General features: G+C 42.0%; 1 protein-coding gene across 2 annotated transcripts in view; it reads right to left on the reverse strand.

Moving 5' to 3' along the window:
• Positions 1-1,231: 1,231 nt before the first annotated feature.
• LOC138979717 (uncharacterized) overlaps positions 1,232-12,795 on the reverse strand; it is a 141,960-nt gene continuing 130,396 nt past the window's right edge. For both annotated transcript variants that reach the window (XM_070352452.1, XM_070352451.1), the window contains one exon: positions 1,232-7,450. In XM_070352452.1, coding sequence (XP_070208553.1) covers positions 7,439-7,450 — 12 coding nt within the window. In that variant the 3' untranslated portion in view covers positions 1,232-7,438. The remainder of the gene's footprint in view (positions 7,451-12,795) is intronic.

The raw sequence follows: 12,795 nt of genomic DNA on the forward strand, positions 1-12,795 counted from the left end.
CTGGCTGTAGTACATTTACCCTCATTTACTTCCTCGTTAGCTTCCAAAGTAAACTCTTTTTTCGTCCCATGCATGCGAAAGTGAGGATGTACTTCCGATGTCACTCAAAACTTTAGAAGTAGTCGCAAAATACCCTGAGTTACTTCCTCGCTTTGCTTCGAGGTAAACCCTTTTTCCGGCCCATGCATACGAAAGTGAGGCAAGTACTTCCGATGTCACTCAAAACTTCGGGAGTTGTCGCGAACTTCTCCCATAAGCATACGGGCCCTGGTGTCTGCGCAGTTTCGTGTTTGCTCTTTAACCGGATTACTTTTTTAGCCCGACATATGTGTGTGTGTCAGTGTGTGTGTGTGTGTGCGTGTGTGTGTGTTTGTGTCAATCTGTGTGTGTGTGTGTGTGTGTGTGTGTGTGCGGCATGTGTGTGACGTTTGTGACTGAGTGTGAGTATCAAGGCACGTGTTTGTGTGCGCATCATGTGTGTGCGTGCGTGCGTGCGTGCGTGTGTGTGTGAGAGAGAGAGAGAGAGAGAGAGAGAGAGAGAGAGAGAGAGGACACTGGATGTATTTACAGGCACGAAACAACACAGCTACATCTGTCGCGCCCGCGGTGTTGCCCTTTAAGTGGCTGGGTGACGTAGGGTGTGCCCATTACTTTAAATATCACAATTATTGGATGGTGACTTTGACGTCTGTACTTCAGTTTTCTGAATTTATTAACGCAAATATCCGCTCGAACATTTTGTACAACCGTAGTCTACCTATTTTCTCATTAAACTTAAAAAAGGGGTTCCTTTCCTGCAACGAGTGCTATCACTGCATGCAAATTTAGACCAACGCTTGACAGGACAGACAATAAACTTAATTTATATTTATCTTAAATCAGCCAGTTATCAAAGAAAATATCACGTGTGAGAACACTTTGTGTTTGCAAATTTGAACTGTTTTGATTTTACGAGTCCATTGTTTTGTTTTGTTTTTATATTTCAGTTGAGAAAAAGTACGACTTTCAATCAGCTCTTCTTGTCGGTGCAGTATGCAGTGGGGCACCAACTGAAGCTCCGGTCACACACACAGACGCATACGCACTGACACACGCGCGCGCGCACATACACACACTGAAACACACTCACGCACAAACACACACTCACACAGATTGACAGACAGAGAGACACAAACACATTGATGCGCATGCTGTTGACATACACAATGATGTACAATGCCGTAAAGACGCGTAGAATAAATTTGTTTTAATAAAAATACACACAAATCCTAAACAAAAATGAATTGTCTACTATTATCCCCATCAAAAACATTACATCAAATAAAGAACAACATGGAGTTCCCACCAATTAGGAATATAAAAGCTTCCCATTACAAACTAATGAAATTTGGGCGACTGAGAGAATATGGAAATATCATGTAAGCGCAGCATACCATTTCAATGCTTTTCGCCAAATCACTCGCCCGTTGGTTGGGCGACTAGCAAGTTTGTCAACTTTTGAAGTATTAGTTTCCAACTGTATAATCATTAACTTCAATATTATTAAGATATATCTGTTGCGAATAACTTCAAGTCTTTTATATATTGAAAAATTCCTTTCATTTTCCTTATTTTGAATACTCGTAACAACAACGTTTGTACTGTGGGCTGTCTGACTATCGGGTTCCTGTGCGTCCCGTCGAAGCTCGACAGTTTTAAACACAGAAATATAGAACGAATCCGTTGTCGTATGTTGTTTTGCATCTTTTGTCCTAGTGTGTTACAGTAAAATCTCAATTTGTAGCAAAAGTGGACAATACCGTGGTTGTGTGTGTACTGTCACAAAACTACATTAGTTCTGAGTAGAAACGAATAATCCGGGCTTAAGTACAGAGCTCTTACTCAAATAAAAAAACCATTATACCCCTACAAAACTTGTGCGTATTATTAATCGTAATTTTCTTCTTCAGAGAACATTGAGGAATACGAGATTTGGTACATTCATTTTTTTCTCAACAAAGAAAAAAACAACTCTCTGTTTCTGATGGAGATATAAAGTTGACAAAAGAAACAATTTGCTGCGAATCTTACAAGTGCTGGGAATTACGAGAAAAAAAATGTAAGTCACAATTCTATTCCCCAAAAGTGTGAGTGTAAAATGTATGAACAATTCTCCATTGCCGGCAAATAAAATTCAACAAAAAATATGCAAAGAAATCAGACATAATCGGTGATCAAAACAATCTAATTGAAATAATAATGATTTCTAATAAAGTAAGCACTAAAACTGGTTTGTTGCCTGATCTCTGATTCAGATTTTCTCTTTATGATCAAGCTTCGGTACACGATTGGGTTTCATTGGCTGCATGCTCGTAACAGCAAACATATACCGGCGCATGTGAGAATAGTACATTAGCCGGACACAGTTACATGGCATTGTTTTAAAATCGATGCGGTCTGAAATACTAACTGAAGTAAGCAGTAAAACTACAGAAAGGGCAAACATACAATAATGCTACAATTGATTATACACGTGACAGCAGTTACAAAAATGTGACGCCAATAGGTTTGAGCAGCCTTCGGCGCAGCCTTCTGACGTCGCTCCGGCGCTGCCTTCTGACGTCGCCCCGGCGCAGCCGTCTGATGTCGCTTCGGCGCTTCTGACGTCGCTCCGGCGATGCCTTCTGACGTCGCCTTGGCGTTGCCTTCTGACGTCGCACCGGCGCAGCCGTCTGATGTCGCTTCGGCGCAGCCTTCTGACGTCGCTCCGGCGCTGCCTTCTGACGTCGCTCTGGCGCTGCCTTCCGACGTCGCTCCGGCGCTGCCTTTTGACGCTTTGTCGCCGTCATCTAACGGCAATGACTCTGACACTGACCATCCTCCGACAGCTACGTCCCCTCTCCACTCTGGACTGTACGATGCTTATAGTGCATCTCTACCCCAAATTGTTGCGTGTCAGGAACGCTCACTGAATGACTCGTGTACTAGTAATGTGACCCGCTCAAAGAACCTTCGCCTGTGTCATCTGAACTCGCAGTCCGCTGTGAAATCAGGCAAACCAGAAGCAATCTGTGACTTTATTCTGGAACAAAACCTAGATGTGATGTTTCTGACAGAAACTTGGCTAAGTGATACTGGCCATGAAGCCACATGCCAACTCTTGACTCCACCTGGCTATTGTTTAAAGTCATGCCCCCGATCCTCTAGAGGTGGTGGGATTGCTGTTGTTTTCAGGAAGTCGTTGGAACCTTTTGTTACTTTCAGAACATCCGTTCCTTATGAACACACTACCTTTGAAGTTGTAGAGATGGTGATTACCTGCTCTGGCACTAGCACTTGTGTGATCTGTATATACCGCCCTCCCCCCAATGTAAAGAACAAGTTCACATTCCCCATGTTTCTCACAGAAGCTGAAGAAATGCTTGAACATCACAACACTCACACCTCAAACATCGTCCTCATCGGCGACTTTAACATACAATTCGACCAGCCACAGAACACCGACACAAGACAGACGATGGACCTTCTTGACTGTCACGACCTCAAACAGCATGTAGACGCTCCCACACGCAAAACACACATCATTGACTGGATTGTCACCCATGAGTCCACTGACCTGGTGTACGACATCCTGCTGAATGACTACCTCAGATCCGATCACTCTGCAGTTTTGTTCTCTCTTAAAATGGCCAAACCATCCAAACAGAAAAAGCGCGTAGTCCGCCGTAACCTCAAAGAAGTTAACACTGACACATTTCGCGCAGAAGCAGCCCGCCGACTGCTTGATCCTCCGGTATCCTCAGACCCTGTACGTCATTACGACTCCACTCTCAGCACACTTCTCGATGAACATGCGCCCGCAAAAACCAAACTCATCATAGATAGGCCTTCTGCACCCTGGATCACAGCTGAAGTTAAGTATGCAAAACAGTTGCGTCGCCGAGCAGAGAGGAAGTCGCGAACCTCAAAGCTGGTAGTTGACAGACAGATTTACAACAAGCAAAAGGAACATGTTCAGACACTCATCGCAGACGCCAAACAATCGCACTACAGCACCAAAATCTGTGAAACAACCTCTGCCAAAACACTCTTCTCCACAATGAATGACCTTCTTGGCTGCTCTTCTGCTTCTCCCTTGCCCAACAACATCGACCCCTCCAAACTGTCTCAAGCTTTCTCTGATTACTTCCATAACAAGATCCAAACCATCCGTGACAAACTAGACAAAATCCCACACCAAAACTCTGAAACTCCTCCTGCATTTACAGGCACTCCCTTCACACACTTTCAGCCTCTCACTCTCACTGACCTGGAGAAAGTCCTCAAAGAAATGACCTTGAAAACCTGTGACCTTGACCCTCTTCCCACACAACTCTACTCTGACTGTCTTCCTGAACTCCTCCCTTCTATTCTCAAAATCATCAACACTTCTCTGCAAACAGGCACTGTCCCCAACTCCTTTAAGACTGCTATTGTCAAACCTCTACTGAAGAAACCATCGCTTGACCCAAACACCGTCAGCAACTACCGCCCTGTCTCAAACCTTTCCTTCATTTCCAAACTCCTTGAAAGAGTCGTCCTGAAACAACTCAACTCTCACCTTCTTTGCAACAATCTTCTCTCTCCGCTTCAATCTGCCTATCGTCCTCACCACTCCACCGAAACTGCCCTTCTCAAAATCACTAATGATCTCCTCCTTGCCACTGACCAAGCTGAAATCTCTGCCGTTGCTCTACTTGATCTATCAGCGGCCTTTGACACAGTCGACCACAACATCCTCCTTCAACGCCTTCAGCACACCTTTGGTATCCATAGCACAGCTCTTTCTTGGTTCTCTTCTTATCTTACCGACCGCTACCAGACTGTTTCGATTGACAAACTGAACTCTGACCCCATCAGGCTTGAGTGCGGAGTCCCTCAGGGCTCAGTCCTTGGGCCTGTACTATTTACTCTCTACACTCAACCTCTTGACCACATCCTTGACCGACACAACGTTCTCCACCACTCTTTTGCCGACGACTCTCAACTTCACAACAGCTCTTCCCCTGACCAGTCTGAATCTCTTCTTTCCTCTATCTCTGACACTATCACTGACGTGCAGAATTGGATGACAGAAAACAAACTTCAGCTCAATAGCAACAAAACTGAAGCTATCCTAATAGGCACTACATCCAAACTCTCCAAAGCCACCTCCGACTCTCTTCAACTCTCTGACTCTTCTGTCCCTCTGTCTTCTGCTGTCAAAAACCTCGGAGTCACTCTAGACAACACCCTTTCCATGAAACAACACATCTCTTCTGTCTCTCGCACCTGCTACTTCCAACTCCGCCGCATCGCCACTATCCGCAAATACCTCACCACAGATGCTACCGCCAAACTGGTCACTTCCACCATTCTCTCACGTCTTGACTATTGTAACTCTCTCTTGGCGGGTCTTCCCTCTTCTTCTATCTCTCGTCTCCAACGCATTCAAAATAGCTCTGCCCGTCTTGTCCTACGAAAGAAAAAGAGAGATCATATCACCCCCCTCCTACATCAGCTCCACTGGTTGCCCGTTCCTGCCCGTATCACCTACAAAATCAACACTCTCACCTACAAATGCCTCCATGGTCTCGCCCCTGCCTATCTCTCCGACTCTCTTTCTCTCTATGTCCCTTCACGAACACTCAGATCATCTGCCGACTCCCTCAAGCTCAACATCCCCCACACCAAACTCAAAACAGCAGGTCAACGCTCATTTTCTTTCCAAGCACCTAGCCAATGGAACACACTACCTCTCCCCCTCCGCCAACAACAGTCCCTCGAATCATTCAAATCTGCACTCAAGACATTCCTTTTTTCCAAATAATCCATGCATTATACACTGCCCACCCCATCCCACCCTGAATAACTGTACATATTTTAATGTTTGATGGTGTGTGTGTGCTAGTGACTTTAAGTCTCCGTGTGTGTGAACGAGTGTATGTGCGCCTTGAGTCGCCTGTTGGTGAGATATGTGCGCGTTATAAATATTCGTATTATTATTATTATTATTGAGCAATGATATGGATACATCTAACCGTTCAGACTGTTGAATAACATAAACACATGAAATGCGAGATAATGAAAAACCGGAAGGAAAAGTAAAAAATTATAAAACAAGCAAAAGTACAATAAAGCCAGACTTGAAAAATCCGAGTATGAAATCAATTACCACAATGTGACGCCAATACGTTTGAGCAATGATATACATTTACACAACTCATATTTATGTAAATCACAAGAGAGCGTCCTAGGCTAGTTCACTTCAATGTGAATATACATTAAATGTGTAAAAGCAAAACAAAACAAAATAGAAACAAAGAAAAAACAATTTCCCAAACACCTTTGTTTATTAATACATTCATCATATTTCAGACAGGAATTTAACTCTTTTCATCAAAAGCCTGTTTGATATAAAATCTTATGTGCAGTTAAGCAATGCAGATATGGTATGCGTATTCTTACGAAGATCAATCAATCGTAATTTGGGAATGCCTGACACTCTTCGTCCCCATGCACATCTTCATTTTATCAAAGGGGGGGGGGGGGGGAGGGGGCAAGCGTCGTTGTCCGACCACTGAACCAACATCGAAATACAGAGCCAGTTTGCAACGCGTTTCACCAACACCAACGTCATTTTGTCTTTTGAATTGTGACACCCATTTCTAAGAGCATTACTTAGGTGTCCATTTATATTATAAAGCAAGACCATTCTCAACTATGACACATACCAAAACTCAACTTTGTGCGTGGAATTATCAGGTCATGACACCTATCGTTTACGAAATATGCCCCGAAATATGTACTGTACATCATGATGTTTAGGTGACTAGTCTATATCTTACGCCTTCGGAGTTTTTTTTTTATACTTTCGATCACATTAGAATGCTCTAAAACACATCAACAAATATTGGCTGCTTTTGCTCATCTCGATGTATACTTTGAGTTTGTGCAGGAAATCACAAAATACGGAAAATAGGTGTATATCTTTAAAGGCACAATCTTTCTCCCGAAAACAGTTTACTATCTGAGATCTGGCCCGGATGAGGTAAGATCATACCTCTGCCTGAAAACCACAGGCGCTTGTATCAAAGCGCTGGTCGATTGAAGTCATTACCTAATTGTAAACTGTAATTTGCAACGGGGGATGAATGCTATTCTTTATTACGTTAAGGTGTGTTCTGTTATGTACCGTGACATTTATTTAACGTCATATTATGTTATGCTACGTTATTTAATGTTGTTCTAAATATGTTAGATCATGAATAAATGGGTCACGAAACCTTCCTGACTTCATTGCGATGGGTTCTTTAAGTTCTTACATCAGTAAACGATTAATGACGTCCGGCCTAAAATTTCAAGGATTGTCCGTCCTTGTTCCCGTTTCAGTCTTTCCTGTTGAAGGGTGATGTCCATACAGCGTAGTATCACAATGCCTCTATAAGCTGGCCTGTCAACAAATAAAGTCATCGGTCAGTAACACAACCAACAGGCCAGCGGGGCGGGGATGTAGCTCAGTCGGTAGCGCGCTGGATTTGTATCCAGTTGGCCGCTGTCAGCGTGAGTTCGTCCCCACGTTCGGCGAGAGATTTATTTCTCAGAGTCAACTTTGTGTGCAGACTCTCCTCGGTGTCCGAACACCCCCGTGTGTACACGCAAGCACAAGACCAAGTGCGCACGAAAAAGATCCTGTAATCCATGTCAGAGTTCGCTGGGTTATAGAAAAACAAAAATAGCCAACATGCTTCCCCCGAAAGCGGCGTATGGCTGCCTAAATGGCGGGGTAAAAACGGTCATACAAGTAAAATTCCACTCGTGCAAAAACCACGAGTGTACGTGGGAGTTTCAGCCCACGAACGCAGAAGAAGAAGAAGAAGAACAGGCCAGCAATCTGATCAGCACAGGTCTATCAACAGCAACAACAGCAAATCATCATCTACAGTATTTGCCAACATTTCCCGCCAGCAGATCTTTTGTTTTGGATGATAATGAGCTCACAGTACTTTGTATTTGAATTCACAAAGCGTGATCGGACAGTAGCCCATGCTTTGCCCTGCGTTGAGGGTGTCCAGACACCTGCGGGAAATTGCGTGCGTATACTTTAGAAATACAGATGCCTCTCAATGACTGCAGAGGTAATCACGATCCGTTCTCTGATGTGTAAGAGGGAGGGAGGCAAATACAATGGCTTCTATTCTATCTAGCTTTTCTTTGGAAGAGAGAGAGAGAGAGAGAGAGAGAGAGAGAGAGAGAGAGAGAGAGAGAATCAGAATGTTTATTTGCGAAAACTCATATTGTTTATAGCAAAGGGGTGCTGGGGGGTTGGGTAATCGAACGATCCACGAACATCAGTGTACACATTGGTTTCAGTCTGTTACACAAAAACAATGCATCGTGATTCGGTCCGAAGCATCCAACTTGTAATCCAAGTCGGGAAATAACTTTTCCGTTTCGAACAACACGGTATTGTTCCATATCGATCGCGGTTTGTCACAAACACACATGAATTATGTGTGCCCTGTAGTCAAGTTAGCGACAACAGTCAGTCTGGCATGGCACGGAGGTAGCACTGTACAAGTGTAGACACGACATGAAGGTCAGTAGTGAGATGGTCGATTTCTTCTCCGAAGACGTTGCGGTCGACTTGGGGCAGACGCCGGACACACGGGGGCGTTTCCTCCTCTTCTTGGAATGACGTTGTCTGTGCTGTTTCGCAGTCGTATGTCAGGACGTAGTCGTCTCCCCTTGCAATCAGCGAGAGAAAGGGAGAATGTACGTTCTGGCTCACCGATTCCGACAGACCCTAAATATTAACGCAAAATAGGCTTCTGGACTAAACTTTTACTAAAATGAAACATGCGACAAAATCAGAAAAATACTGCATAAATCCATACAAAAAAAAATACAGTAAAGTAAGGTTGTTTTGAACCAATGCCGGGTCTGTCGGAATCAGTAACCCAGAACGTACATTCTCCCTTTCTCTTATACAACATTCTTAAGCTCAATACGCTCTCTCATTTACAAACTTTACTTCATATGTTCTTTCACTGTTAGAATTATATCTGATACATGCAATGTGACTGTCTAAACGAATAGTTAACTCTTTACAAGTGATTCTATTTTTACTTTTTCTTCCCGTCCTATTTGAATCCCCTTTTTTAAAAACTGCTTTTTCAGATCTTCTATATCGATTGGCTTGTTATATTCAGCTCGTGTTTTTGTTTGAATACTTGCTTTCTTACTTTTGTAGTCATCAAAGTCTGTTTGTATCTGTTTGAATTCTTCGTCAGAAACTTTTGAATCTTCAAGTGCTTTACTGATAGACAGTTTTAGGCTAGACAATTTTGATGATGCAAGAGTGGAAATGGATTCGTGTTTTTCAAGCTTTTTCACAATTTTTTTCATTATAGCTGATGCTATAAATGATAAACCACCAACTGCTGCTGCGACACCACCTAGGATTAGAGAAACTGGAGTCCCTACTCCGGTAGCTAACAGAATTGTTCCCGTTACACCTGCAGCTGATGCAAGGATAGTAGAACCAGTGCTGGCATTAGAAAGGCTGTTGTAAGTTGTTGAGTACTTACGTCTAGCGCGAGAATATTTTTCTAATTCATCTTCTAGTTGTTTTTGTATATTACTAATGTGTGCCAGTCTGAATTGTTGACTTTCTGCTGCACTTTCATCAATATTAGGATAAAGCTTCACACTGCTAGTCATCTTTTTAATGCAAAATATAAAATATTTATCTTAATTCTCACTGGCCAGTGTTTCTGCTAAGCTTTGAAGCTGTTCATTGCTTAACACCTTATCTGTATAGTAGAAAGCAATCAAATCAAGATAAGTAAGATTAATACTTCTTATTTCTGTTAAATTATTTATATCTGCGTTAACAACAACATTTTGGTTTGACGTCTGTTTTTTTATTGTGTTAGAATCCTTTTGAACAGCAATAAATACTCTGACTTCTTCAACATTTAATGGTCTCCAGTTGAGATTTATTCCTCTCATTAGAACAGTGTTTGTGGTTTCTTCCCTTTTCCTGACAACTATATCAAATATCATAGTTGCATTCTGCCCTATTGGAAGCTTGGGTATAAAATCGACAATGGTGTCAGCGTCCTTTTCAACACTTTGTTTTCTGTGAATGAGATAGTTGTTCTTATGGAAAGGTTTAACTGCAACTTCTCCCCTGCTGTTAAACGCAGGAACAAGGCTAACAATTAGTGGTTTAGCATTGATTGACTTACGGAATGTGTCGTCTTTTCCAACAAGAGTGTATGGACTCACAAATTCAAACTTCATTTCCCAGTCAATCTTTTTCATAACAGGACTAAGTACCCATTTTTTATTCTGATGTTTCCACATGTAGAATGTGTCATCGACAATTGGATCAGGTACATTAACATCACGGATTTGACCTAGTTTGAGGAATCTTGGTTTCTTTTCATCGTCGATTTCCTTTCTCTTGTAATAACCAGTGTCTGTAAACTCGAATGCATACACTGCACCAACTTCAGCATTGCTCTCAAAGTCGATAGCGTCTGCTAAATCTTTCAACTCTATAGTTGAACATGCAACAGGATAAGCTATTGTAGGTCCACTCGACATTTTAATACTCAATATTTTATGGAACTATTTCCAATGTAATGTTAAACAAACAATCAACTGGTTGTCCACTTTGATTTTTCAGATCAATGTGTAGGAATTCATGACACCCTTCCTCCAAGTCCTTGAACTGAAGTGTCTTAAATGTTGGCACGTGCATTTTACAAAAAGAGGCATCACTCGGTGGAAGAATCCTAAGCAGATCAGAACGCTGATCATTAAACAGATTATAGGATGTGTTAAGCTCTCTCATGTGAACAAACAGTACACTGTTAACATCCATGTCAATGGGACGTGTTCCCTTGTATATTTTTGTAATTCCAAGCATATCAAGGAGTTTGGTTGGAAACTCAACGTTTACTTCTCTAGTTTTGGGCATAGTAAGAGTAGCAATGAGACTTGCATGATTTAAACTCGCTGTAATACCTACTGGAGCAAACAATTCTTTCTCTAAAGTGCAGAAGTCATAGTAACCATCTTCTACAGAATGTGTTTTACCATTAATTCTAACCCAGTTGTTAGCCTTTTTTTTACTGATATTATACCAAGTAACCTTGTACATAATTTCATGCAGTGCAACTTTCATTCCTCCATTTTGATTGTTGATAGGGGTTGCAAGTTTAACTGGCACACTAGTCTTCACATTTGTTAGTGTGATAAACATTTTTTATTCAACAACAAAAATGAGTCAGTATAAATTCAACAAAGACGTTAAATACAAAACTGGACCATATTACAATCCAAAGACTATTTCTTTCCATGAGTTGGACTTTGCTGTAACAGAAACACAATCCATTCGCGTTAAAGTGCCTGACCCATTCCATTCTTACCTAAATCCCCCAATCAAAAATGATAGTGTTCCAAAGATGTGGAACTCTCACCCAATTCAGTTCTATCAGAATCAGTTAAACTTTGCAATATTCTGTGCAACCACAGGATGTGGAGTGTCCTATGCAGACCACATGAATAATTCAAACTTACTGACAAAGTGTGTGTACACATTTCACGTTTACTATCAGTGCAGGAGAATCTTGTCTGAACTTCAGGCACCAATGCCGCATGAAAAGAGCTGGAACCCATTCAACAATAGGATAAACATGAAAGTGTATGAGCGTCTCTGCAATGAATTCAATATAGATTTTAAGACCGACTTTAGGCAAAAGCAAGACAAAAACCATGGCATGGGAACACTATATTTATGGGGTGTCCACAGGAGGTATAATTTTGATTACTGGCCAGGTCATACATCTTTTTCTTCAAATGTGCAGGTACAGTTAGGATCAATAGAACAACAGCACCACAATGCATGGACTACTTTTATATTAGACACCGGCAAAGGTTTCACTGGATCAGGTGTTGAAAGGATCAATGAATCTATCCGAACATATGCGTGGTGCTTGCTAGGCTCGCAGGCACAGACACGATCAAACATAATGAGAACAAGCACAGGGTTTGGTGCACAGAAACAGTTGTTATCAAATTTAGAAGATGTCATAAACTCTGCAGTTGATCTGCCTTCCAGCATCAAAAGGTATCAAGACTCTCTCCGTTATGCAAGATCAAAAGTTGACTTTGCTGTTGGTAACGGCCTTTACATGTTACCTTCTGATCTCCAGCTGCAGATTGGAACAATAACAAATTATAACAATGAAATCATTATTGCTAGCGACACCCAGCCGCTTGGAAAGGGTGAAGAACTGAATTCAGAAATCAGAACGATGTTACAGCCATATCACAATGAACAGAAACAAAGCGTGACAAGTGAAGATCACGCTGCAGGTGAAGATCATTCTGTCACTAGGGATGATCAAGCTGTTAGTATTAGTGATGATCATGAATCGCAGAAGACTGCTCTAGTAATTGGTGGAGTGGGTGTAGGCTTACTTTTGCTTTATTCTCGTTAGCAGAACACCTGCAATTAAAACTATTAGAGTCCAGAGATGTTCAGCCATGAAACCAACAACTTTACCTGCAAAAGATAACAGCCAGCTAACAATTGAACCAATGATTCCTGGAAGTGCATCCAAAGCTTTTGCTGCTAGTTTCTTTAATAGTTCTGCAATGTGTTTGAGTTGTTTCTTTACCCATCCCGGATCAGATGGAGGTGAAGGTGAAGGTGGAGGTGGAGGTGTGACAGTGCCACCTGTGAGTGCGAACACTAATGTGCTTATTGCAAATCCTAGCGCA

This window comes from Littorina saxatilis, linkage group LG11, assembly GCF_037325665.1.
Source record: "Littorina saxatilis isolate snail1 linkage group LG11, US_GU_Lsax_2.0, whole genome shotgun sequence".
Classification (NCBI taxonomy): Eukaryota; Metazoa; Mollusca; class Gastropoda; order Littorinimorpha; family Littorinidae; genus Littorina; species Littorina saxatilis.